At 46.8% G+C, this 27,372-nt stretch overlaps 1 protein-coding gene across 2 annotated transcripts in view; it reads left to right on the top strand.

The window, feature by feature from the left end:
- The first annotated feature begins 216 nt into the window (after positions 1-216).
- Positions 217-27,372, top strand: part of SLC29A4 (solute carrier family 29 member 4) — a 44,538-nt gene continuing 17,382 nt past the window's right edge. The window contains exons 1-5 of one of the 2 annotated variants that reach the window (XM_053276719.1): positions 217-355; positions 4,176-4,303; positions 11,599-11,784; positions 23,776-23,948; positions 27,010-27,141. In XM_053276719.1, the coding sequence (XP_053132694.1) occupies positions 23,786-23,948; positions 27,010-27,141 (295 nt within the window). In that variant the 5' untranslated portion in view covers positions 217-355; positions 4,176-4,303; positions 11,599-11,784; positions 23,776-23,785. Of the gene's footprint in view, positions 356-4,175; positions 4,304-11,272; positions 11,785-14,562; positions 15,203-23,775; positions 23,949-27,009; positions 27,142-27,372 lie in introns of those variants that run through there. The other variant, XM_053276720.1, reaches the window with a different exon arrangement.

The following is a 27,372-nucleotide window of genomic DNA, read 5'->3' on the forward strand; positions in this document are numbered from 1 at the left end:
AGTCTGGGAAACATACCAGGAGGGATTCGAACATGCAACCTCTGGCTTGCTAGTCAAGTCATTTTCCACTGCAGATTCAGCCTCAGTTTGTTATTCCTCTTCCTTCTGCCCTCTAAGCAGGCATTTAGGAGGTTATGCCTTCTGCCAATGATGTTGATGTGGAGAAACAGATTTGGGTGACATCAGCATACTGATAAGACCCTGCACCAAATCTCCTGATGATCTCTCCCAGTGATTTAATGTAGATGTTAAACAGCATCAGAGACAATATGGAGCCCTGAGGGACACCATACGAAAGTTCAGATTTTGAAGAACAACAGTCTCCAAGGGACAACATCTGGAATCTGCCCATGAGGTAAGAGCGGAATGACTGCAAATCAGTGCCTCCCACCCCCAGTCCCCTCAGACATTCCAGAAGGATACGATGGGCAATAGTACTGAAAGCTGCCGAGAGACCCAAAAGGACTAACCCAGTCACACTCCCTCTGTCAATTCCCAACTGAAGATCATCCATCAGGCCAGCCAAGGCAGTCTCCACCCCATAGCCCGCCTGAAAGCCAGTTTGAAATGGGTGTAGATGATCAGTTTCCTCCAAGACCTCCTGGAGCTGGGAGGCCACCACTTTCTCACTTACCTTGCCCAGCCATGGAAGGTTGGAGACGGCCTGTAATTGCTTAACTCTGAGGGATCCAAGGCAGGCTTCTTCAGAAGCAGTCTAATGATTGCCTCCTTAAGACAAGGAGGCATCCTGCTCTCCCTCAGAGAAGCATAGCCATTAAACTCTGAGTGGGTCAGTGGATGCGTCTTGTTTCTAGTATCTACATGAGTGCACATAAGACCTAAGGCTTCATTTCACATGCAGTAGCTGAAGAGGTATATTTTCAATGGCTGATAACAAAATGAAGGGCAATTATGTTTTTAGGGAATCTTTAACCCCAGGAACACCTACCCTCTTGGCAGAGGTGCTCTTACCCCTGACTTAGGGGCCAATGTCCAGGTCTCCAAAGCCCCTGCCCCCCCTCCCCCCAATCCTCTTTAGTCTGTCCTGGGTGGTGGTTGCCTGGCTGAGCATGATGATGCTTAAATTGCAGGGGAGGGGGGCCTCCCAAAGGCCTTTAGATCCAGGCTCCAAAATTACCTAGGCGCACCCCTGCCTCTTGGACATTAAATCAGGTTCTTGCAGAGGGAATAAATTCAGCATATGGGTGATGGAGAATTTTCAGCAGGTGTCATGTTCCCCAAGTCAGAAACACCCCCAATTTGGAGTTGAGGCACAAGACTTGGGGGATGAGACAGAGGGGGAAGCCCACACAGCCCGCACCCCAGATGCCCCCATGCCTCTGGACCCCTTGGCATCAGGTGGAGAACCAGGAGGTCCAGATCCAAAGACGCAGCTCTAGACTCATCCTCTGAGAGAGTCCCTCAAAGACCTGGCGAGCAGAGGGCCCCCAGTGCCATTGGAGTCAGTGCCTGTATAATCAGGACAGCTCCTTTACGCCACAGAAGCTTCTCCAGGGTGGAACCAATCGCCCTAACTAGCTCGCAACATATATAAGCCTGCAGTTAACCCCAGGCTTTTGCAAATTCCTTCCTGCTCTGTGATGACTATCCAGTACATCCTCTCTTACTTAGAGCTGTCCACAGTCCTGACCCTGTTGCCTGACTCTTGCTCGCCCTTGGACCTGTCTGAGCTCTTAATTCCTCCTGGGACTTCTGCCTTCTCCAGATCCCTGCCTCAGATGAAATCCTTACTTGGCTAATAATTCTGCCTGGAGATGATAGCAATGCACAGTGATAAAGGGAGAGGCTTTGGGCACTGCACATCTTGCCATGATAATAAATGGGTTAGCCATGAATGTGCCCTTGTTTTTCACCTGGGCAGTCTTAGAGGGTATGCCCTCTGCTACATAGGTTCCAATTGTCCCAATGTACCAAAGACAATTCATATTTTCTGATACCTGTCCATGGCTCTCTTTTTGTTTATGGCAGATGCCTTCCAAAACGTTTATTTATTTAGCATATTTATACACCACCCCAACACACGTCTCTGGGCAGCTTAGCTGGTCTTGTGGTAGCAAGCATGACTTGTCCCCTTAGTGACGCAGGGTCCGCCCTGGTTGTATTTGAATGGGAGACCACATGTGAGCACTGTAAGATATTCCCCTTAAGGGATGGAGCCGCTCTGGGAAAAGCAGAGGGTTCCAAGTTCCTTCCCTAGCTTCTCCTGCCTGCAACCTTGGAGAAGCTGCTGCCAGTCTGTGAAGACAATACTGAGCTAGATAGACCAATGGTCTGACTCAGTATATGGCAGCTTCCTATGTTCCTAACACAGATTAAAACAAATTTAATTTAAAACAATGACAAATTTAAAACAATGATAAATTCTATAAGCCTAATTAAAAGCCTGGATGAATAAAATGTGTCTTAATGGCCCTTTTAAAAGCTTTCAGAGATGGGGAGGCTCTTATTTCAGCAGGGAGTGCATTCCAAAGCCTTTTGTTAGAGTTAATTGCTAGAGTTGCCATTCTTTAGGTTTTAATTCCTCACAAGGACCTCTAGTTGTTAAAACTCCGAGCGAGGAGTGGATGTACCTTCCCCCCTCCGTAATGCGCAAGCAGGTAAAATAAATTAATGCACAAGAACACTATTACACCATGTTAAAGTACACCGTGACATTTCACACACTGCAGCTGCTAAGATATATTTTGAACTGTTGATAACATATTGCAGACGATTGTGCTTTTTAAGTATATCTAACCAAAAACAAACAGCTCACTGGCGTTTAGATCCGTGGAGGCAAGATTATTGCAAGGTGAAGGAATACAGCACACCGAAGCCTTCTGCAAAGGACTAGAGCCATGATCCTTGGCACTAGATTTGGGGTGCAATGAGCACGTCCCTTTTGTCATCTGTGCACTTTTGGAGGATACCCAGTTGGCTCCTTTAGCCTGGAAGAGCAGACTTTGCAAATGGAGAATTCTCTCACATGGCCTCTGAGCTTTTGGGGTGCTCTGTGCAGAGTGGGTATTGTGGGGCAGGGTGCCCTTTGGTGATAGTGTGCCCTTTGGTGACAAATACCCACCGAGAATTTCTCGAATCTTTACTCAAGAGGGCAATGGGAATTTCAGAGTCTCTCTCCTTATCTTGATACAATTCTCAGAAAGGTATCAGGATTCCTCAGGATGTGCCCTTTGCTCAGGATTACTCTGCATGTGCCCTTTTATAGTTGCTTTGGTGGCAAAGGCCCATCCAGCTGGTGACTGTCGGAAAAATAATGCAGGAGTAGATGTAACAGGGCTCTTTCCTATGCTCTTACTCAGAGCCAAACTACTTGTTATATTAAACACATAATTTAGGGAAAATCCAAATTGAGATCATGACATGGGGAGGTTTAGCCGCTGCCCTTGACCCAAAAGGATCAACCCCATACTGCTATTTGCTCCACTAACATTAATGGGAACTTCCTATCCTGGGGAGGAGATCTGGTCTTGTGGTAGCAAACATGAATTGCCTTTGATAAGCAGGGTCCATCTTGGTTTGCATAGGGATGGGAAACTACATGTGAGCACTGTAAGATATCGGAGCTCAGTAGAAGAACATCTGCTTCGTGTGCAGAAGGCCCCAGGTTCACCTCCTGGCATCTCCAGGAGCATTTCCAGACAGGAGGCTTTACCATGGGTTTACTGTGAGGCTTTATTGCGAGTTTGAATTTGCCCCCAAAAAACAATGTAAAAAGTGGATTATTGTGTGTTTTTTTACCCTGGACATAGGAACACAAGAAGCTGCCATATACTGAGTCAGACCATTGGTCTATCTAGCTCAGAAATGTCTACACAGACTAGCAGCAGCTTCTCCAAGGTTTCAGGCAAGAATCTCTCTCAGCCCTATCTTGGAGATGCCAGAAAGGGAACTTGAAAGCCAACCTACATATTTAATGTAACATGTAGCTTGGTCATAAGAACATTTCAGGAGCAAAAAGAAACCCTTCTTAAGGAATAATTTGAGTTCTAATTCTATGTCTAGTAATCCGAGAGCTGGGGAAGGTGATAACATAGAGATCAGCTCCCTTCACTCATCATCTTGATTGTGGGGGGAAAAGAAGAAGATTTGGGGATATAAGCATTAGCTAATCTGCGGCATGCGGTCTTTTGACTGTGTCCTCTGCTTCTTTCCAGACTGCACAACTGAACCATCTCATTCATCAGCTATCTAACACAAAGCTATCTAACAGAAAGCTATATAAACGTGCACACAAAGGACGTCTGAACACTGGAGAAGAATGCAGTGAACACAATGCTGGATGGTAAGTCTAGTGGACAGGACTGTTTTTAATCTGTTTTACATTGTACAGAGTCTGGTTCAGGTATTTTAGGCCCTTATAATAAAGATTATTATAATTGCTCTCCGTTATGCATCCCTCCCCACCTGCTCGGGAAAAAAAGTATTGTGATGTCCCTTATATACATTAAGCAGAATAGATGGTTGTTCGGATTTCCTTGCACAGGAAGAGACCGCTACTTTGTCTCTCTAATTTCTTCTGGCATCGAAGCCAATACTCTGCCCCCACAGGACCTACAAGCTGATAGATGTAGGGTGACATTTATTGACTACAAGAAGATTGTAATTCATAACCCAGCTCTTCACATTTGCAGCCAATACTTGTGAAGAGGGAAAATGGGCCACTTTTGTCATTTACCCACATTACTCTTCTCCTGCTTCTGCCTCCTTTTTTTTTTTTTTTTTGCTTCTAGGGTAGCCATTTTCTCCATAGAGGAAACACCAGCTTCACCTTCTTAATGCAGGGTCAGCACTATGGTGAGGCAGACTCCTCAGAGGGCAAATGTTGGATACCATTGAAGAGTTGTAATTTTAATTTAATTTTTGTTAACTGTTGGGGTGCTGCTTAGATTTTACCTTGGGGAGTGTACCTGAAAAGTGTGTCTTTCCCACAAACATTCAGGGCCTAGGATTTTGGGCCAAATTTGACTTTGCCCCCCCCCCCCAAGTGTGGTTCAGGAAAAAGAGCAACACAAAGTAAGGCAAGGTGGCTTTGCTCGATCACCCTCTCCCCACTTCCCCTCCAGGGAGAAGAGTGGATGAGCACTCGCAGCATGTCAGACATGTTGGTCGTTTCTTGGAAAGGGAGGCAGGTAGTGACCCCCAAGAATCGATGCCCTGGGTAACCACATAGGTCTGCCTAGTGGGCAGGCCAGCCCTGTATACACTGGGTAGGCTCACACAATCTGCTGCAAGCCACAAGCGTGCACTCTTGATGGGCATGACATCTGAACCCAGCCACCTCCAGTTCCTGAGCCTTCTGCCCGACACTGGGCCAATTTTCTCTGCCCAACTTCAAATGCAGGTTGCAAATGGACAGAGAATGTCAGGCAAATGGCAGTTGGAAAGCTCAGGAGCCAAAGGTGGGTGAGTTCAGATGACCTACTTGTCATGATTTTGCGCTAACAGACTTGTGGCAGATCATAGTGAAGGAGAATAGCAAAGTGGGCTTTGCATGACTCAATATATGTATGTCCATATCCATTCACATACATAACCAAAGGAAATAGCAACGCTAGCTAAAAAAAAAAAAGACAAACCTTTAAGTATTTAAGAGAATGTCTTCTTCGCTATGAGCCCCTCCGCCCATTGAGATCATCAGGAGAGGTTCACCTGCAGTTGCCACCAGCTCATCTCGGGGCTACCCAGGAATGGGCCTTCTCCGTTGCTTTGGAACACGCTCCCTGCTGAGATAAGAGCCTCCCCATCTCTTACAACTTTTAGAAAGGCAAGTCAAGACAATTTGTTCACCCAGGCTTCTGATTAGACACTGCTTTAATAGTTGGATGGTTTTTAATAGTTTTAACGTTGTTTTAAATCTTAAATTATTGTGATGTTTTAACTTTTTCATTTGTTGTTTGTTCTGTTGTAAACCGCCCAGAAACTTGCATTTTTGGCAGTATAAAAATATGCTAAATAAATAAACAAATAACCGAAATAAATAACCAGCAGACAAAAGCAATGGATAAAAGGCCATTAAAAGATCTCCTGTACTATTAAAATCCTGAGAGAACAGAACAGACTTTGTCTGGTGCCTAAAGGATAACAGGGTTGGTGCCGGGTGGCTGCGATCAGGAAGAGGGTTCCAGAATCAGAGTGCCACCACAGAAAGGTCCCTTTCTCTAATATTTATTTAATACATTTCAATAATAGCCACTCAGCTGACCTCTGAAGGGGGAGGCACTCAGAGAAAGACCTTTGGAGAATACCTTAATTGACAGGCAGGTTCATGTGGGTTCATATAGTCGCCCAGGCTCTTTAAGATCACTTGCAATGGCTCTGCATCAGCTACCACCTATTTAAGGAAAATCTTAAAGGTGTGGCTTTTTCAGTATTGACAACCATGGAACAGCTTTCCTAGAGAGGCCCACCAGCTGATGTCATGTTTCAGTTGTTGGATTTTAAAAATATTTCAGACTACAATGCTTCTATTTCTACAAAGGTGCTTTAGAACTTGGATAAGTAGTATTCAGGAGAGCTGACAGGCCTTCAAGACAGAAAGGTTGTGCACAGGGCCATTTTTGCTGGCAAGGCGGAGGGTTGTTGGGGAGGCAGCCTCTGCAAATGATCTCCATCCCCGTTCAGGTTCTGCCGCTTGCCACAGCACACAAGCGGCGCCGTGGCAATCAGCAGAGCAGGGAGCTGGAGGAGGAAGTCCTCCAGCATCCCTCAAGCCAGAAGCACTGTGCATTGAGGGATCCTTCCTCAGCCGGGTGCTCTTGCCATCTGGCTCGGTGTGTGCTTGGGCTGGCAACACACAACCCTGGCTAAAGGCTGGGGTTAAATGTAGGGTTAGGCAAGGTGGCGCAGCATTGAAGGGAGCTGTTGGGGGGAGCCTTATATGTTGCTGGGGACATAAAATGTTGTCGGGAGCCTTGTATGTTGCCCTGAGCGCCTTCAAAGAATGACGGGCTAGAAAGGAGATGAAAAGTAAGAGTACATATCTGAGTTTCCAGTTGAGGACATGTTGCTTTTGTCTTTATTTATAAAATACTGGTTGATTGACTGATTAAGTGCCATCAAGTCGGTGTCGACTCTTAGCGACCACATAGATAGATTCTCTCCAGGATGATCTGTCTTCAACATGGCCTTTAAGGTCTCTCAGTGGTGCATTCATGGCTGTCGTAATCGAGTCCATCCACCTTGCTGCTGGCCATCCTCTTCTTCTCTTTCCTTCCACTTTTCCCAGTATTATGGACTTCTCAAGGGAGCCAGATTATCGCATAATGTGTCCAAAGTATGATAGTTTGAGCCTGGTCATATGTGACTCGTGAACATTCTGGATTGATTTGTTCTAGGATCCTCTTTGTTTCCCTGGCTGTCCATGGTATCCTCAAAAGTCTTCTCCAGCACCAAAGTTCAAAAGAATCAATGCTTTTTCTATCTTGCGTCTCCAAAGTCCATCTTTTGCATCCATAGAGTATCATGGGGGGAAAACATTGTCCGAACGATTCTAATCTTTGTAGGTGCATCTAAATATCCTTTTGAAGACCTTCATTGCAACCCTACCAAGTGCTAGTCTGCAGCATATTTCTTGACTGCTGGATCCTTTATTGTTGACAATCAATCCTAAAAGGCAGAAGCTATCCACCACTTCAGTGTCTTCATTGTCAGTTCTGAGGCTGGTTGTCATTAGTTTAGTCTTCTTTACATTCAGTCGTAGTCCAATTTTTTCACTATGCTCCTTGACTTTCATTACTAGAGCTTGCAGATCATCCACATTCTCAGCTATCAGAGTGGTGTCATCAGCGTAGTGCAGGTTATTGATGTTTTTTCCTCCAACTTTAAAGCCACACTCATCTTCTTCCAATCCAGCTTCTCTCAGTATATGTTCAGCATATAAAAGCAGGAGAAAGTATACAGCCTTGTCTTACTCCTTTGCTGATCTAGATCCAGTCTGTTTCACCATGTTTCGTCTGGACTGTGGCTTCCTGTCCTGTGTATTTTCCTAAGGATATTCCACAACTTGACATGGGCAACACAATCAAAGGCTTTTCTGTAGTCAATAAAGCACATATTGACTTCTTTCTGGTATTCTTTGGTTTTCTCAATTATGTGTGCATCAGCAATGATGTCTCTTGTTCCTCAGCCTTTTCTGAAACCAGCTTGATCATCCAGCATTTCCCTTTCCATGTAGGGCTCTAATCTGCATTGGATGATCCTTAGTATTATTTTACTAGCATATGAAATGAAAGATATTGTGTAATGGTTTGCGCAATCTATTAAGTCTCCTTTCTTTGGTATGGGTATGTAGACTGACCTCTTCCAATCTGTTGGCCACTGTGTCATTCTCCAAATTTGCTGGCATAGTTTGGTTAGAGTCTTGTCTGCTTCTTCTTCTGTTGCCTGCCATATTTCTATAGCTATTCCATCAATTCCTGAAGCCTTCTAAATTGGTAATGACCAGAGTGCTGATCTAACTTCATCTTCCCATACTAGAGGTTCTTGCAAGTAGGGAATATCTTCTAGAGTCTCTTGGATGTTGACGTCCCTGATGTACAGATTTTCAGTATACTCCTTCCATCTGTTTGATCTTCTCTGAATCAGTTACTATCTGTCCTTTGGCATCCCTTAACATACCAATTCGAGGTTGGAACCTCCCTCTGAGTTCAGAGATCTTTTGGAAAACTTGTTTTCCATGTCTGTTTCCATCAAGGTCTTTATAGATGTCATTGTAGTCCTGCTCTCTTCTAACAGCTCTCTGAAATTCCCTATTAAGTTCCTTCCTGAGGTCTTTCTCTTTCTTGACTTTGGCTTCTCTCCTCTTCTTGGCAATTTCCACCGTCTGTTCTGACATCCATTTTGCTTTCTTCTGTTTCTTGGTCTTTGGCAGTCTCTTTTCACTTTCATCCTTAACAACTTCTTTGATTTCATTCCACAGTTCCTCTGGTTCCCTATCAATGAAGTTCAGAACTTCAAAGCGCTTTCTGATGTTCTCCTTGAAAATAGTGGGTACATTCTCAAGATTGTATTGTGGAAGCTGGATAGCTTTGTTTTTCCGCTTTAGCTTGACTTGGAACTTGCACATGAGCAATTTGTGATCTGTTCCACAATCAGCCCCATGCCATGTCTTTGCTGTTATAACTGAGCTCTTCCACATCCTTACACTAATAACGTAATCAATTTGATTTCTATGTACTCCATCTGGTGATGTCCATGTGCCGCTTTGGTTGTTTGAAGAATGTGTTAGCAATGAAGAGATCATTGGCTTGGCAGAAACTAATGTTGTTCTCCTGCTTTGTTTCTGTTTCCTAGGCCATATAGGCTGACTGTGTTTTCCTCCTTACCTTTTCCAACTTTGGTATTCTAGCCTCCAACACCAGCATCACATCTTGCTTGCATGTTCTGTCAATTTCAGACTGAACTTGAGCATAAAACTCATCAACTCCTCTGCTTCTGCATTAGTCGTTGTGGCATAGACTTGAAGAACTCTCATGTTAAAGGGTTGTCCACGAAATCTAATTGATATTAGTCGGTCACTGACCACATTGTATCTGAGTACTGTCATTGCTATATCCTTCCTGACTATGGAAGCAACACCATTCCTTCTTTGGTTTTCGTGTCCTGAGTAGTAAACGGTATGATTGTCTGACTGAAAGTGTCCCATTCCAGTCCATTTTAATTCACTGATGCCCAAGATGTCAATCTGTAGTCAATTCATTTCATCTTTCACTGTGTCAAGCTTTCCCATATTCATGCTTCTTACGTTCCCCGTTCCCATTGTAATTCTGTCTTTGCAGCTTCGGATTTTCTTTTCCCGCATGGCAACATCAGCTGCTAGACATTCAAAAGGCTTCAGTCTAACCATGGCATAAACACCATCGTTACTCTGAGAGATCCTCAGTTCTTCCTCAGTAGCATGTTGATCTGGCACTACATCCATGTGGTTTTCTTGGTAAAATACAGGAGTGTTTACCATTGCCTTCTCCCACACAGTATGTAATGATGCCTTTGTCATTGTCACTGAAATGATCTGGTGGGCCAGATCATAGGCCTCCAACACCTTCCAATATCGCTGCTGCCCAATATAGGTGCCTGCTTGCTTTAGTTGGGCAGCTAGGATGACCTTTGCGCCTTGGGTGACCCTACTCGGAGTATAACTCCCGGCATACTTCGCTCATCCCTCCCAGGAACACCCACCCCGTCATGATGAGGCAGCATAGCAGGACTTGGAGGGGAGGGGGGTGTTCCTGGGATACTACATTATCCTACATTATATATATAACACTACATTATATATGGATGCCACCTAATGACACAGAGGGAAAATGGCTTGACTACCAAGCCAGAGGTTGCCAGTTCGAACCCTCGCTGGTATATTTCCCAGACTATGGGAAATACATATATTGGGCAGCAGCGATATGGGAAGATGCTGAAAGGCATCATCTCATAGTGCGCGGGAGGAGGCAATGGTAAAGTCCTCCTGTATTCTCCCAAAGACAACCACAGGGCTCTGTGGGCACCAGGAGTCGACAGCGACTCGACGGCACACTTTACCTTGCTACACACACACACACACACACACACACACACACACACACACACACAAAGAGCTTTAAGAGAGGGGTTCTCAACTTTGGGTCCCTAGATGTTGTTAGACTACAACAACTCCCAAGGGCCTTCAACTATTGTGGCTGAGGATGATGGGTGTTGTCGTCCAAGCAGTGATATTGAGAGAATCTTTTCTATGGTGGCACTCACTTTGGGGAACTCCCTGCTATGGGAGAGGAAGTCAGGTCCCTCTAGCTCTATTCATGCATTACGTTCAACACTCCACTTGTATGAGCATACATACAGAGGTAAAGATGGACATGGGCATAGCTGTACACTCCCTGTCTGTATCCTGCATTTCAGGGGGCCTAACCCTAACCCTGTAGTACGAATGTGGGCACAGCCATTCACATGCACCTACAAGTGCACGTGCGTACATCCTTGTGTGTACACAAGGTCTGGCTGAACAGAGCTCATCTGCTCACCTTCCACCTGAACACGATTCTGCCTAGCTGGCTTTTTGACCTGTGCTCTTCCGCCAGCTGATATTCTTGTGCGTCTGTTTTCTCAGCGTTGGCCTGCTGTAGCTTTATTTGGGTCCAGTGAGGTTTCTCATTGATGGTTAGCCGCTCTGGGTGCCCCCTTTTTCTGGAGGTGGAAGAGAGCAGGGTGGCCATTTCTATATGAATATACACGCAAGGAAAAGAGAAAAGAAAGAAAGAAAGAAAGAAAGAAAGAAAGAAAGAAAAGGCAGGCATGGTCACTGGGGCGCCCTGATCCAAAGACCATGCCATCATAGCCTGAGACCCAGTTGGTTGCCCGCAGCGGCCAGAGGGCTGGCAGATGGAGAGCGGCTAGCGACGAGAAGGAAGGCGCAGGAGGGGGGACAGGGAGGGAAAGAGGCGAGCGGAGCGGGGCTGTCCTTCGGCCACACGGCTCGCGCGGCGCGCACCCCGCGTCCCCACGCGCGCACACTCACACACGCACCCCGCGCCCCCGCCGCCGGGTCTCGTTCCCCGCCTCCAGCCCTGCTTCTCCTCCCGCCGCCAGGAGCCGAGATCGGAGTTTGCATGGAGCAGCCGCCGCCGGAGGTGCCATGGGAGGAGGAGGCGGTCGCCCCGGGCAAGCGGAGTCTGGCCGGCTGAAGGAGGAGGAGCAGGAGCCCCCCCGGCAACGGCGCTGAGGACCTCCGGGCGGGCGCTGCTGGGCTCTGACCGGCAGCCAGCCCAGGCACAGGTAAGGGCTCCTGGCTGGGAGGGCGGCGGAGGAGGCGAGAGGGACGCCAGCCAGCAAACCTGTTGGCCTCCGCTGGGCGAAGCAGCAGCAGCAGCCGCCGCCGCAGCGGGCTCTTCCTCTGGCTCGCCTTTTGTCCGGCAGCGCAACTCCCCTCCCCGGAGAGAAGCCGGACAAAGAGGCTCGCTCGGAGAGGGGCAGCCCGCGAGTGGGGGGCTGCTGCTGCTGCTGCTGCTGAGATGGAGAGATCCGGCTTGGAGAGGGGGGCAAGAGGCGCGCCCTATGTCACCCCCCCCCTCTCTCTCAAGCAGCAGGCTGGGGGGGTGGGCTGGCAGTGGGTGGACCTCCAGGAGCGATTGGGTCGCCAGGGAAGGGAGGGGCTCTTCTGGGCTCCCTTTCCCCCCCTTGTCGTCGTCAGGTTGGACTTCAGCAACAACAAAATCCGCCAGCAGCCTCTTGTCTTGGCGGGGCATTGTGTGTTTACACAGCGCCCCTGGGTGGGCGGCTGGCTGCGGCGCCGGGTGTTAATCTGGGACGCTTCTCGCCTGCCGCCTCTCTCCAGTGGGCAGTGTGTGGTGGCTGACTCCACTCACCTGTGATTACGGCAGGGGGAAAGTCGGATCGATTTGGGGCTGGAGGGAGGGGGAAATATTTTTTTTATTCGTAGTCCTGGTTTCATCCAACATTTTGGGATGGAGGGTATTTTGTAAGGAGAGCTGCCTAGAAGACTTTGTTGTGAACATCAAAGCATAGGAACCTGCCTTATCTACTGATTCAGACTGCAGGTCCTCTACCACAGCCCCATCCCCTAAGGGGAATAGCATATCTTACAGCAGACAGTGTTCATGGGTAGTCACCATCCAAATGCAAACCAGGGTGGATCCTGCTTCGCAAAGGGGACAATTCATGCTCACTACCGCAAGACCAGCTCTCCTCCTACCTTGCAGCTTCCCTTTGCTCTGAGAAGCTTGGTGTGTGGCACACAAGATTTACTCCTCTCCTAGGAGATCCTCCTAGCAACCTTTTGAGTTAGGCTAGGCTGAGAGAGAGGGGACTGGCCTTGGATCACCCAGTATGCATAATGGCCAAGATCTGAACCTGGGTCTCCTCTGTCTTTTGTCAAACACTCTAGCCATGACACCTTTGAAAGAAAACAGGAACGATACAGTTTATTAAAAAGTAGGTCCCGGTGAGTTTTGAGTGGAACTCTTCTTCAGGGGAAGAGATTCATAAAGCACGATGCACAACTTCTCAGCAGCTAGTAGTTAGCTAAGCTAGCAACTGCTGAGAAGTTGTGCTTTATTAATCTCTCCCACTGAAGAAGAGTTCCTCTCGAAACACATCGGGACCTACCTTTTTAATAAACTGCCCGTGTTTTAAGCACCGTTCTGTTTTCTTTCTTTGTTCTGCTGGTGTGCTGCTTTCCACTCCCTGCGTGCTTCCTCCACAAAAGTCAGCTTTGCAAACAAATCCGTCCACCAAGCGTTATTAGCTGGTAATAATAAACAAATGGTTGGCATCCTGAGCAAGGAAGCACGGGTGCAGCAAGTAGGGTAGATTAACAGCACTTGCAGACTAGCTGCTACAGGGAAGGGGCAATTTTGTACAGTCTCCCCTTCCCCAGGAAGGCCTCAATGCCACCTAAAAATATATCCCTGAGGGCTTCCTGGGGAAAGGGAGGTTGTCAAAGATTGCACCTTCCCTGGTGCCCTGATGCAGTTCATCTGCAAGTGCTGTTTGTCTGCTCCTCTTGCTGCATTGTCATTTATTTGCTTTGGATGTCAGCCGGTGTGACTGGCCCATCTGTTTATCTTTTGTGGTTACAGTGTTAGAGTCTAGGCCTGGGGAGATCCGAGTTCCAATCACCCATTCAGCCATGAATCTCACGGGGTGACTCACTCTGGGCCTGTCACTTCTCTCTCAGCCTAATCTACCTCACAGGGTTGTTGCGAGGATAAACATAACAATGGATACCACTCTGGGCTCCTTGGAGGAAGAGCGGGATATAAACGTAAAAATAAATAAATTTGTAGCACCTTGCTCTGAAGAGAGAGAGAGAGCAAAGTACTAGTATGAATATTTATATACCACTCTTCAACCAAAGTTCACATAGAAAAATAAATAATACATAAATAAAATGGTCTCCTATCCCCAAAGGGCTCGCAATCTAAAAAGAAAGATAAGGCAGATACTAGCAACAGCCACTGGAGGGATGCTGTGCTGGGGTTGGACAGGGCCTTTTGCTCTCCCCCTGCTATGTACAAGAGAACCCCCACCTTAAAAGTTGTCTCTTTGCTCAGTTAGTAGGGGTTCTTTTTTAAAAAAATTGAAAAAATCTCTTCTTAAAATTAAAGGATTCTAACCAGTGTTCCCTGTAACTGGGATTCCCAGATGTTGATGACTGCAGCTGCCATGATTGCCAGCCATAGGCCATTTCATCTGGGGATGATGTGAGGTGTAGTCAACAACATCTGGGAATCCCTGTTACTGGGAAATCAGATCCTAACCCGGTCACTTGCAGGTGAATTTTATACATCTTAGGTTGGGACAGGCAGACAATAGATACCTGTCTCTCTAGAGCAGAGCTTCCCAATGGGTGGTTCTCCAGATGTTGATAAACTACAACTCCCATCATCTCCAGCTACAATTCCTTTTTTAATACTGGCTGTTCAGCTACTTTTATTCTCCTGCTGAAGGGAGTTAGCATAAGGTTAATTAGACATGGCTTCATCCTGCTAAGAAAGAACATAGAAAACATCTGTTTTCATACCGTTGCTCTAGAGAAATGATCTACAACCAGCCCCAGATCACTGAGGACTGCCGGTCGACAGAATCGTCTCCCAGCAGCATTGGCAGTTGGCAGCATAGACAAGCCAAAAGAAAGGCATGGCACATGGAAGGGCAGCTCTGCGATCCATGGCAAGGATTCTTGGGTTGCTTGCCCACACCTCTGGGAAACTTCCCAAAGAGGGGGCTGAGTGGTGATCTACAGTTCCGCAGCCTGCGTCCGTGACAAAGAGTTCCCACCACTTGATCACCACAAATGCATTTCAAGTTCAGAGTGAAAACAAGCAGACTCACTACAAGCAAAGATTATATAAATTGGCTCTGAAATTGGCTCTAACGTAACTTCAGAGACACAGCGAAGAATCAAATTGGCCTGCCACACAGGATGAGAAGAATCTTCCTGGGCTGTGCTGAGATGAGCTGGTCCAGCAGCAAGATAAACAGTGTGCAACACAGTCACACATGTTTACTTGTATTAATTTAATTCACAGTACCTGTCCCCACCCCCTTGTTTCCATTACGGTAGAGCAAACTAGAACAGTTTTTAATATCACAGCTGAGTTGGGAGGAAGCGTAACTGAACCACACTTCCTGGTTCAATTTTCCAAGATGTGACCTAGAGCCAAATCATCAGGTAAATGTTGATGACAAGATAATTAATTGAGTCTTCGATGGAGATTAATATTTAGCATATAAGGTTGCTGTTTACCCCTAGTGGCACACATTTCTCTTGCAAATAGTGGTGTTGTGGATAATCAGCGGAAAAACAATACCATGTTTATTTCAGGTTGTCCCATGTCATCCAAATTGCATATAAAATTACTTCTCTTCCCCACCCATGTTCGGAATGACCAGTGGATTTTAGGAAATTGATTTGTTCATCATATTTATGTATCCCCTGATATGTGTAAGTCATGTACTTAATTTAAAATGCAAGTATAAAGCAGGAAAAAATTATTAAAACAATTCTATGGGATAAAACAAGCAGTTTAAAATTAATTAATTAATTAACTAAAAGCCTGAGAAGCAGGTGTGTCTAAAGGGTCTTTTAAAAAGCAGCCAGAGTTAAAGAAGCTCTAATTTTGACAGGGAGCACATTCCAAAGCCCTGGGGCAGCCACAGAGAAGGCCTGGTCTTGAGTAGCCACCAAACGAGCTGGTGGCAACCGTAACCAGACCTCTCCATATGATCTTAATAGGTGGCAGGGTTCATGACAAAGAAGGCACTTTCTTAAATGCCCTGGACCTAAGCTGTTAAGGACTTAATAGGTAGTAACCAGCATTTTGTATTTTGCTCAGAAACCTATCTGTAGCCATGTTGACTTGAACATGTGGAAAAAGAGCTGGTCTTGTGGTAGCAAGCATGACTTGTCCCATTAGTTAATCAGGGTCTGCCCTGGTTGCATTTGAATGGGAGACTAGAAGGGTGAGCACTGTAAGAGATTCCCCTTGGGGGATGGAGCCGCTCTGGGAAGAGCAGAAGGTTCCAAGTTCCCTCCCTGGCTTCTCCAAGATAGGGCTGAGAGAGATTCCTGCCTACAACCTTGGAGAAGCCGCTGCCAGTCTGTGTAGACCAGGGTTTCTCAACGTGTGGGTCCCCAGATGTAATTGGACTTCAACTCCCATAATTCCCAACCCACGGCCACTGGGGCTGGGGATTATGGGAGTTGAAGTCCAAAAACATCTGGGGACCCACACGTTGAGAAACCCTGGTGTAGACAATATTGAGTTAGATGGACCAAGGGTCTGACTCAGTATATGGCAGCTTCCTATGTTCCTATGTTCCACTGAGTGTTAGTACCAAGAGCAGGTTAAAATATGACACAAAGACAAGTCATTTGCAGTAATCAGGAGCAGGGATTCTCAACTTTGGGTCCCCAGATGTTATTGGACTTCAGCTCCCATAATCTCCTGCCCCGGTGGCTTAGACAGATTCATGGTGGACAGGTCTATCAATGGCTGCTAGACTGGTGGCTGTGGGCCATCTCCAGCCTCAGAGGCACGATGCCTCTGAATACCAGTTGCAGGGGAGCAACAGCAGGAGAGAGGGCAGGCCCTCTACTCTTGCCTGTGGGCTTCCCAGATGCCTCTGATGGGCCACTGTGTGAAACAGGATGCTGGACTAGATGGGCCTTGTGCCTGATTCAGCAGGACTGTTCTTATGTTCTAAGTCCAATAACACTTCCAACGTTGAGAATCCCTGTAATAACCTTGAGCCATTCATCCTGTCCCCTCTGAAAATGCAACTTCCTTTCAAGGTAAGGCTTTAGCATTTAGGAATTTTCAGTTTAGCAAAAAGGCAACTAAAGGGAGATAAGAGATTTATAAAATTATACACGGTGTGGAGAAAGTGGATAGAGAGACATTTTTCTCCCTCTCTCACAACAGTTGAACCAAGGGTCATCCCATGAAACTGAGTGCCAGGGCCAACAAAAGGAAGTACTTTTTCACACGATGTGTAATTAAACTATGGAATTATCTGTCACAGGATGTGGTGATGGCCACCATCTTGGATGCCTTTAAAAGGGGCTTAGACAAATTCGTGTAGGGCAGGTCTATCAATGGCTACTAGCAGGGGGAGAACAACTGGCCCTATCCACCCCCAGCACAGTATCTCTCCAGAGACTATTGCTGATGTGTTTCTTGTGTTTTTTTTTCGATTGCGAGCCCTTTGGGGAAAGGGATTCATCTTATTTATTTATTATTTCTCTATGTAAACCACTTTGGAAACTTTTGTTGAAAAGCGAATGTTTGTTGTAGTAGTAGTCATTGTCATCGTCTTCTTGATGGCAATAGGCTACTTCCAGGCTTAAAAGGCAGGATGCCTGTCAACGCTAGTTGCAAGGGAGCAGGGGCATAACTATAATAGGGCAAGGGGAGGCAGTTGTCTGGGGGCCCACAGCCTTGGGAGGAGACCCAGAGGCAAGTCACATGACTGACTCCCCCAGCCACGCACCGGCCCGGGCTTCCTTCAGTTGTATTCATCCTCCGAAACTGATGTGAGTCTTACGACCTGGAGCTACCAGAACAGCATCTCTAGTACCATTAAATGACTTCGTCCACAATTCATCCACAATTTACAAAACCTTTTAAAAAATAATTTAGGATGATGTTCTATTATGGCACATAGGGTGTATATTTGTGTGTATACACGCTTTTTGTTACCACTATTCAGCCTCATTGACGATTTCTTTACTTCATGAGCTGAGCTTCAGTTGGGGGGCGCATTTTAAAATCTTGTCTCTGGGCCCACTCCCATCTTCCTAAGCCCCCTGCAAGGGAATAGTGGCAGGAGAGAGGGCATGCCTTCATCTCCTGCTTGGGAGCTTTCCAGAGGCATCTGGTGGGCCGCTGTGAGAAGCAGGATGCTTCTCTAGGTGGGCCTTGGGCCTGATCCAGCAAGGCCCTTCTTATATTCTTAAACGGAAACCACCCCCCCACACACACACATTTCTCAAACCCAAGTGGAAGAGAATTTGTACATCTGTCTCACTGCCCCCTCCGATACAGTTTATCTTTTCAATTCCTCCTCCACGTGTCCCTCAATGTGTTTTGGTGTCCTGCAGTTTTGTGGCCCATTCACAGTAGACATGTGCCAAGACTGGTAGTGAAATGATGAGGAGCAAGAGCGAAACCTTGAGGCACACACAGGCCAGGAATCGGCATGCCACTTCCTGAGTAAATGTACTTTTTAAAAAGCCACGTAAATTTACTTGCAGGTTGGCGCTCCACTCTGCTGCATGCAGTAATGTAGTGTCTTGTTTTGAAGAGGGGATACTGAATCAGAACATTGTTGCTTATAACCAAAAGTCATTGCAATTAAAGCACAGTTATAATAGTCAGTAGCAAATAAACATACCCAGCCATTACATATTATATAACATATAACATATCAGCTGCATAACAGAACATACAGTACTAATCAAGTGTGCTCATCCCCTTTACAGTTCATTGCAGCCTTGCTCAGATGACCAGCCCATAATTTCCTAGCAGCCACAGTGAACTCCACACCTTTTTGAGTAGAATAGGAATTTTCATCTGGAAACATTTGATAACGATCTTATCCTCTGTAAAATGACCCCATTTCTGTAGGATATCCTCAAGAGCCCCAGTTCAGCAAATGCTTTTCCCAGAATGAAGACTGAAAGTTTAGCAGATGGGGCAGTAGCACACAGAGCCTTAAGGGCTGCAAAAGGTCCCATTTTTAGTCCCTGGAATGTCTTAATAGAGAGGACCGGCAAAGATCCCTGTCTGGAACCCTGGAAACCTGTTGCCAGTCATCAGACCAGTTCTTGCAACCAGAAGCTGTGTTGCATCCATCCAACCAAGCTCCCTGGGCACGCTCCCAAGAACTGGTTATGTCTCTGCAAAAATCAAGGTGGGAGAACAGAGAAGTGATTGTGTGTTAGCTGTGATCTCGGTTGGACAGTGCAGGACATGCTTTTCCTCCACCCTCGAGACAATGCTGGGTAAATGATACTGGTTGGCCGCCACCATCCTACCCAGTCTGCAGCTAGCGATCACTAGTGACATCACTGGGGAGCCAGCCAATCAGCACCATGCACAGTTAGCTTCAAACTTGCAGTAAAGGTAAGGTAATGTGTGCCGTTGAGTCGATGTCGACTCCTGGCCACCATAGAGCCCTGTGGCTGTCTTTGGTAGAATAAAGGAGGGGTTTGCAATTGCCTTCTCCCGCGCAGTATGAGATGATGCCTTTCAGCATCTTCCTGTACTGCTGCTGCCCGATAGAGGTGTTTCCCATAGTCTGGGAAACATACCAGCGGGGATTCGAACCGGCAACCTCTGGCTTGCTAAGTTAAGTCATTTCCCTACGGTGCCATTAGGTGGCTCAAACTTGTAGTACTGGGGTTTTATTGCCATTGTTCGTGAAGCTGGAGCTTAGTGAGGGCAAGGTATGTTTGCATAGTGAGCGCAGCTGCTGCGAGTCTGTGTAGTAGACAATACTGAGCTGAGCTAGAAGGACCAATGGTTTGACTCGGCATATGGCAGCGTCCTATGTTCCTATGACAGTGTAGGCATGGTATGTTTGGGAAGTGAGGACAAGGTATGCTGGACAGTGAGGGCATGGTATGGTTTGAGAGTGAGTACAAGGGGCACTTATTTATTTATTTATTTATTCATTCATTCATTCATTCAATTTCTATACCTCCCTTCCACAAATGGCTCAGGGTGGTTTACACAGAGAAATAATAAATAAATAAGATGGACCCCTGTCCCGAGAGGGCTCACAATTTAAAAAGAAACATAAGATAGACCCCAGCAACAGTTTCTGGAAGTACTGTGCTGGGGGTGGATAGGACCAGTTCCTCTCCTCCTGCTAAATGAAGAGAATCAGCACGTTAAAAGGTGCCTCTTTGCCAAGTTAGCAGGGGTTTCCACTTCCAGAACAGCCCCACTGCCTTTAAGTTTTATGTCTGTCTTTACCCAAACTCTACCCGGTGAGCAATATTGATCAGACCTGGGACTAGAAATGGCAAATTTTGCCTGAAGTGACATTATAAGGCAAATTATTTTTATGAAATGTGGTATAAAAACCTAGCAATAAATAAATACAACTAAATAAAGTTGGAAAGCAAAAAAAAAAAAGGGGGGGGGGTTGGATGAATTGATTACTTTTTTCACGGTGAGCCCTTTCTCACGACTGGTGGGAAGGGCTCCAGAGCTGGCAGCAGGGAAGGTGGGTTAGACTTACCTTCCCCGCAGATGACCACTCCTCCTGTGTTGGGCGTGCTCCCTGGCCCCCGGAAATACCATCATGCACTGCGTAAGTGCGTGGTGCATGATGGGGCTCCCTCCCTGGGCTCCCTGCAGTCTGGCAGTCGCGAGCACTTGCTCTCCTAGGCCTATTTTGAAGGGAGACTTCTTGGGCGGGTGTGCCACCATGGTGCCGCCAGGATTAGCCCAATCCCAGAGGTTCACACGAGCGTGCAGAACCGGTTAGCTTTGCACGCGCGTGCAGAACCGGTTAGCTTTGCACGCGCATGTGAATAGCCTCATAGTTTCCTACAACCAGGGACATTATTTGGGGTGAAGTCGAGCCTGCACCAGCTGTTTTTAAGGATACAGCCCGTGAAAAACATTTAGTTCCTACAGAGAATGCCTGCCATTATTTTGAGACACCTAGTATAAAACTGGGAAGACGAGAATGAGCTCCAGTCTTTAGATTAGATCTAGGGAAACAAAGGATAGTTCCTGTATGTACCCATGCAAGAAAACACATCTTGTTTTCTCTTTACTGAATATTTACAACAAGCATTAGATAAAGAGTTTGAAAATAGGGTTGCTGTTTTAAAAAGCCAAATACAGTTAGTATATCAAGATCATTTCCTGTCTGTCCTTATCTGGGCTGAGTTTATTCTTTTAGTATTGTGCTTTTGCAGGCAGATATATTTTCTGGTGGTTTTGCTTTCTTTTTTAATACTGGCTGTTCAGCCACTTTTATTCTTCTGCTGAAGGGAGTTAACATAAGGTTAATTAAACATGATTTCAGCCTGCTAAGAATGGACACAGAAAACATCTGTATTCATTCCTAGCAGCAGCAGAGGCTGTTAAAAATTGGTGTCCTTTTGGGAGAGAATACCAAAGTCTGTTACATCAGGAAAAAGCTGGTACTTGCAGTTCCGACTATATCCCTCCTAATGTTTTTTCAGATGGAATCTAGTTCTATTACTCTGTTATGCAGATGAAAAGAAGCATTTAATACTATGGGGGGAAAGCATTTCCCAAGAAACAATGTCTGCAGCCTGTATAAAATGTGCAAATCAAACCAATTTGCACACATGCCATTCACTTGTATAATGTGGTCTACTCCTACGAGCCATGGAGAGGGGTGAGGAGCTATCAAGCACTCAGCACCACTTCCTCATGGCTGAAAATCTTAGGAATATAGGAGGCTGCCTTATACCAAGCTAGACTATTAGTCCATCCAGCTCAGTATTGTTTACACTGACTGTCAGTGCAAGATTTCAGGCAGGAATCTCTCTCAGCCCTACCTGGAGATGTCAGGCAGTGAACCTGAGACTTTCTGCCTGCAAGCATACAAATGGTCTCCCACTTAGCTATGGCCCCATTCCCTAAGGGGAATATTTTACAGAGCTTGCATGTAGTCACCCACCCAAAAGCAGACCCTGCTTAGCAAAGGCAGCTCACTACCACAAGACCAGCTCTCCTCTCTCAGTAAAGTATCTGATTGGGTACCTTTGGCTTCTGAGATTTCACCCGGCATTTAAAAACCTATCTTTGGATTCGTGGGGGCTAGAAACCTGAGAAATGATCCCATGAATTTTGAGCACTTTTAAATCCCACTTATTCTAATATTAAAGAGCCAAGCACATGTTTTAGTCTCTTGCTTAATAGGACTTAAAACTGGTTAACATTTGCACCACTCCCTTTATAGAAAAAAAAATTAATAGTCAGCTACTAGTGGGATGCTTTTTGAGACCCATGTTTCAATGGTATCCATGCTCTGAGATACATCTCATATATCTGAGGCATCTTATTGTCTTCAGTAAAAAAAAAAACCAATTGCACGAGTTAATTTCCTTTATTCAGACATAGCTCATCCAACTCATTAACCAGCCCTAGCAACCTGTAAGGACCTGCTGCTGCACAAATTTAGCTGATCATAGATGGCCCATCTCAATTTGCTGACTGCTGTGAGCGACATGCATTGCTGAGTCAAGCATTTTGTTTAAACACTCTCCACTAGATGTCAATATTTTGAATATTTTGTTGTCCTCAGTAAAAGGGCAATTTTTGCATAAGCTGATATTCTTGGTATTCTTGTGTGCTGCTTTTGGGTGTGAGACCGTAGTTTAGTGGTAGCACATCTGCTTTGCATACAGAAGGTCCCAGGCTCAATCCCTGGCAGCATCTCCAGGCAGAACTGTGAGAGACTCCTGCCTGAAACCCCGGAGAAGGCACTGCCAGTCAGTGTAGACAATCCTGAGCTAGATGGACCCATGGTCTGACTTGGTATAAGGCAAATCAAAATCAAATCAAATCAAATCAATCTTTATGACGGTCATGGACCAGCATACATGGTATATAAGGCAGCTACCTATGTAAGGCGGTTGGTGAGACTGAGAGCCCATACACTGGGTAGAGTTAATCAGTTGCGGAAGGACCATACTAGCTCAGTGGAAGAGCATCTCCTTTGAATGCAGACAGGCTAAGTTCAGTTCTTGGCATCTCCACATAGGATGGGGATGGCTCCTGCCAAAAACCTTGGAGAAGCTACTGCCAGTCAGTGTCGACGGTGCTGAGCTAGATGGACTGAGGGTCTGACTGGGTATTAGGCAGCTTCCTATGAGAGTGTGGAGCGGGAGGAAGGGAGATTTTTGCACCTCTCCCTTTGCTGCAGAAGGCCTTTCTGCTTGCATAAATATGTGCCTCACAGTTGCACAGCCCTGAGCCCTCTTCAAGGTAGGAGCGGAACCCCCTGCAAGCAGTGCCTACCCCACCTAACTCAGCCTTCCTGTCCAAAAGGATACCATGGTCAATGGTATGGGAAGCCGCTGAGAGGTCTGAGATAATTAACAGGGTTGTACTCTCCCTGTCTCTCTCTCTCTCTCTCCACAGGTCATCCCACAGGGCGACCAAAGCTGTTTCTGTTCCAGAGTCAGGCCTGAAGCCTGATTGAAATGGATCTAGACAATCTGTTTCCTCCAAGAGTGACTGGAGTTGGTCAGCCACTACACACTAAAGCACTTTGCCCAGGAAGGGAGTATTGGCCATAGGCCTATAGTTGTTTACATCTTCTGGGTCTAGACTGCGTTTCTTTAGGAATGGTTGAATAATTGCTTCCTTCAGTGGATCTGGGACCACTCCCCCTCTCAATGAGGCATTTGGAACCTGCTGGATCCAGCTAAAAATTTCCTCCCTACGAGATGTAATAAACCGTGAAAGGCAAGGGTCAGGCAGGCTTGTGGTCGGCCAAACTCGACTGAACACCTTGTCCACATCCTCTGGCACCAGTCATTGAAACTCCGCCAGCAAAACTGGACTAGGTGGTACTCTGGCTGCCTTTATTTACAAGTTGCATATATATGAGCTAAATGGACCACTGGTCTGACTCGGTATAAGGCAGCTTCCTATGTTCCTATGCATAAAGTTATCCACTGGACAGATGTTTGGAACATCCATCCTGAGCATATAATTTATTGCCATGTCTTCCCCTGACTTCTAGGTCAACAGCCATGGGTTCTGTAGGGGGCGACCACTTCAAGGATGTCAGCCCTGTGGTTACTCCTGAAGGGAACGTGGTAATGAGCTTCAGCTTTGACAGCTACCAGCTGGAAGAAGAAGAGCTCCAAGCTAAAGGGTGTCAAGCCAAGGGAGTCCTCACCTTCATGGAGCCAGGTATGCTTTCAGCGGTTTTTCAATGTAGTCTCCGTGGAGGGCATTCTCTTCAGTGGTAGCTACCTGCCAGGGTTGGCTCAGACACTGAGCTGGAAGAGGAAACCTCCAGGGATGAGCCTGCCCCAGTAGAGAGCTCCACCTCAGCAGCAAACCCCCAGAATAGCTGGTCCTAGAACCAGAGTTCCCAACCTGTGGTCCTCCAGATGCTGCTGAACTAAAAACTCCCATCGTCCCCAACCACAATTTTTTGTAGCCAGGGATGCTGGGAGTTGTGGTTCAGCAACATCTGCAGGTTAGGAACCCCTGCCCTAGAACATTCAGTGGCCTGCTGTTGCCACAGAGACTTCATGTGGGATCTGCTGCCCCTTGGTGGGAGGTTGAGTGGCCTACTCTAGAATCACACCCAAGTCCCCAGGAGAGGAGGTGGCCCAGAACCTTGACCGAGATCCAGCCTTGATGGTGGAGTGCACATTTGGATGCCGGAGGTTTTCCCCATGATGGGTCTCCTTAGCAAGAGGGGGAAGCCTCCCTGAAGGTCTCCTTGGGAGTAGGGTTCTCTAGGAAGAGCAGGGAAGGGTGTGGTCCCTGCAAGCTACAGAAGCTTTCAGACCTGGCTTGCCTGTTGCTGGTTCCTGTGAGCCTCTGCCTCAGCTGCCTTGCTGCTTACAGGACCATGAGAGCAGCGATGCGACCCAATGTCCCTCCTCAGGTGCCACTGAGTTATGTAGGTCCTTTTCATCAATTCAGAATGTTTATGTTTGCCCATCTTTGGAAGATCTGGAAAACAGGAGCATATCCTTTGTTCTCTGTATTATTTCACAGTGTGTTTTGGGAACTGTAGACAAATGTCACAAACTTCATCAGAGCTGAGCTGGGCAGTACACACCTGTATTCGAATCACAGTGTAGAAAAGGTTCCCTGACCTCAATGGGCTTGGGCTGGCAGTGCCTGTTCAAGGACATTTATCCAGTATTTTTACTAGCCCTGGCCAGTCCAGAGGCTTAGATGGTCTTCTAGTCCAGGGATTCCCAATGTGGGGTCCCCAGATGTGGTTGAACATCATCCCCAGCCACAATCCCTGAAGGGATGACTGGGAGTCGTAGTCCGACAACATCTGGGAACCTAACCAGTGTTCCCTCTAACAGGGATTCCCAGATGTTGTTGACTACGATCCCCAGAATCCCCAGCTACAATGGCCTTTGGCTGGAGCACTGAAACCCAATGTTGGGAACCTATATTCTAGTCCTGCCTCAGGGCCTCCAACTTTCAGAGCCTCTGGATTTGTTTCAGCAGTGACAGAGCTGAAAAAGACCCTTGGAGGAGATAAAACGGTTCCCCGGAAGTTGTGAAAGCAGCTAGGCAGCAATGGTTGGAAGCTGGCCAAGCATACCATTTGAGGAAACTATTATTAATCTAACATGGACAAATTTGCTCTGGTATGAAGGCTTCTCGTGGCCCACCATCTTTCTCCTGAAAGAAAATGACACTCAACTGACCTCCACCAGGAGGAGACACAGTCTTCTGTTTGCAGAGTTCCTGCTAGACCAATATCCAGCCCCTCCGCGCCTTAATCTCTCTGCATATTTGTTGGCCTGTTCTTGTTCCATACCATGTTATTTGGCTCCGTCGCACAGCGAAGATCTGGTGTTTGAGCACCTCCTGGGTATCAGCTGAAAGGTTGCAATTTGCCGAATGGAATTTAATCAGACCTGTATTTATGGTGCAGCGTGCATCATCCCCACAGGTGGCCGCCGACACTCTGAAAAAGCCTGCCGTTTCCAAACATTAATGCCAGCATTTTAAAAATTAAAGTTGAAAGTGGCGCTTAAATCCCTGCTTTCAAGATGGAATGGAGAATACTTGCTCCGTCACGTTTTCCAGTTTGCTACCCACAGAAAGTAGCAGCGTATGAGCAGAGCATTGTCTTTCATCTTGTCTGCCGCGTCTGCATGCTTCTTATTAGGGCTACAATCCTGTGCACTCTTACTTGGGAGTCAGCTCACCTTGACTCACTGGAACGTCCTTTTGAGTATTGCTGCAGTGGGCTGGGTCTCACTGTCCCCACGATGGCTGCAGACTTGGAAACAAGATTCCCGAGGTGTGCACGCTCCTGATTTCCAGTCATAGGAATCCAGACCTTTTTGGCAGTGCTAGGTTGGCACCCAGCATTTAATTGAGATTGGTTATCTAGGATTTGTTTAAGGTTGCCGCTTGCTGGTCTCTGTTTGAATGTTGAGTTGGTGTGGTGCCAACACAAAAAATTCCAGGTTCTTATTACTGGAAATCAGGAGCATGCACACCTTGGAAATCTCCCGTTTCCCAGTTCACTGGCATCACAGGAATCACGAGGACCAGCCCATTGTTTAGTTCAGGATTGCACAACTTTGGCCTGCCTGCTGCTGTTGGACCACAACTCCCATCATCTTCAGCTACAGTGGCCAATAGTCAGGGATGATGGGAGTTGCAGTTCAACATCTGCTGGAAGGCTGAAGTTGTGCAGTCTTGATTTAATTCAGGGGTTCCCAACCAGTGTTACTCCAGAGGTTGCTGAACAACAACTCCCACCATCCCCAGCAACAATAAATTGTAGCTGGGGACGATGGTAGTTGTAGTTTTGCAACATCTGGAGTACCACCAATTGGGAACCCCTGGTTTAGTTGCCTGGTTAGATCAGAGGCTCCCAACCTTGGGTCCCCAGATGTTGTTGGACTACAATCCCAGTTATCCTACAACAACATCTGGGGACCCATGTTGCAGAACCTTGGCTTAATGAGTGCAGACTCAGAGAAGTTCTAGATCACTAGGAATACCTGAAAACACTTGCTCACCAACCAGTGTTCCCTCTAACAAGGGTTCCCAGTCTGTTGTTGACTACAACTCCCATAATCCCCAGCCAAAGGCCATTGTAGCTAGGGATGCTGAGAGTGGTAGTCAACCGCATCTGGGAATCCCTGTTAGAGGGAACACTGCTCCCAGCTATGTTCAGTGCCTTAAGGCATGCCCCATCCCATCACCTTGATGATAACGCTTCCCGTTGCCTTCTCTCTCCATCCGGGTGCAGCCTGTGAAGAGCCTGAGCCTCAAGATCGCTACCATGGGATTTACTTTGCCATGCTGCTAGCAGGCGTTGGCTTCCTTCTGCCCTACAACAGCTTTATAACAGATGTCGACTACCTGCATCGCAAATACCCAGGTATGCTTTCTCAGTGTTGGTCCCTGGCATTGTATCTTAAGATGTGCATCCTTTCAAGTAGGGCTTCTCAAATTCAGGTCCCCAAGTGTTGTTGGAATACAGCTCCCATCACCCTTTGCCACACACCCTGCCCTCCCATCACCCCCTGCTTCCTCCCTCTTTGGCAGGAGGTAATGAAAGCTGTAGTCCAATGTTATCTGGGGACACAATTTTGAAAACCCTGCACGCCCT

Source organism: Hemicordylus capensis, chromosome 13, assembly GCF_027244095.1.
Source record: "Hemicordylus capensis ecotype Gifberg chromosome 13, rHemCap1.1.pri, whole genome shotgun sequence".
NCBI lineage: Eukaryota > Metazoa > Chordata > Lepidosauria > Squamata > Cordylidae > Hemicordylus > Hemicordylus capensis.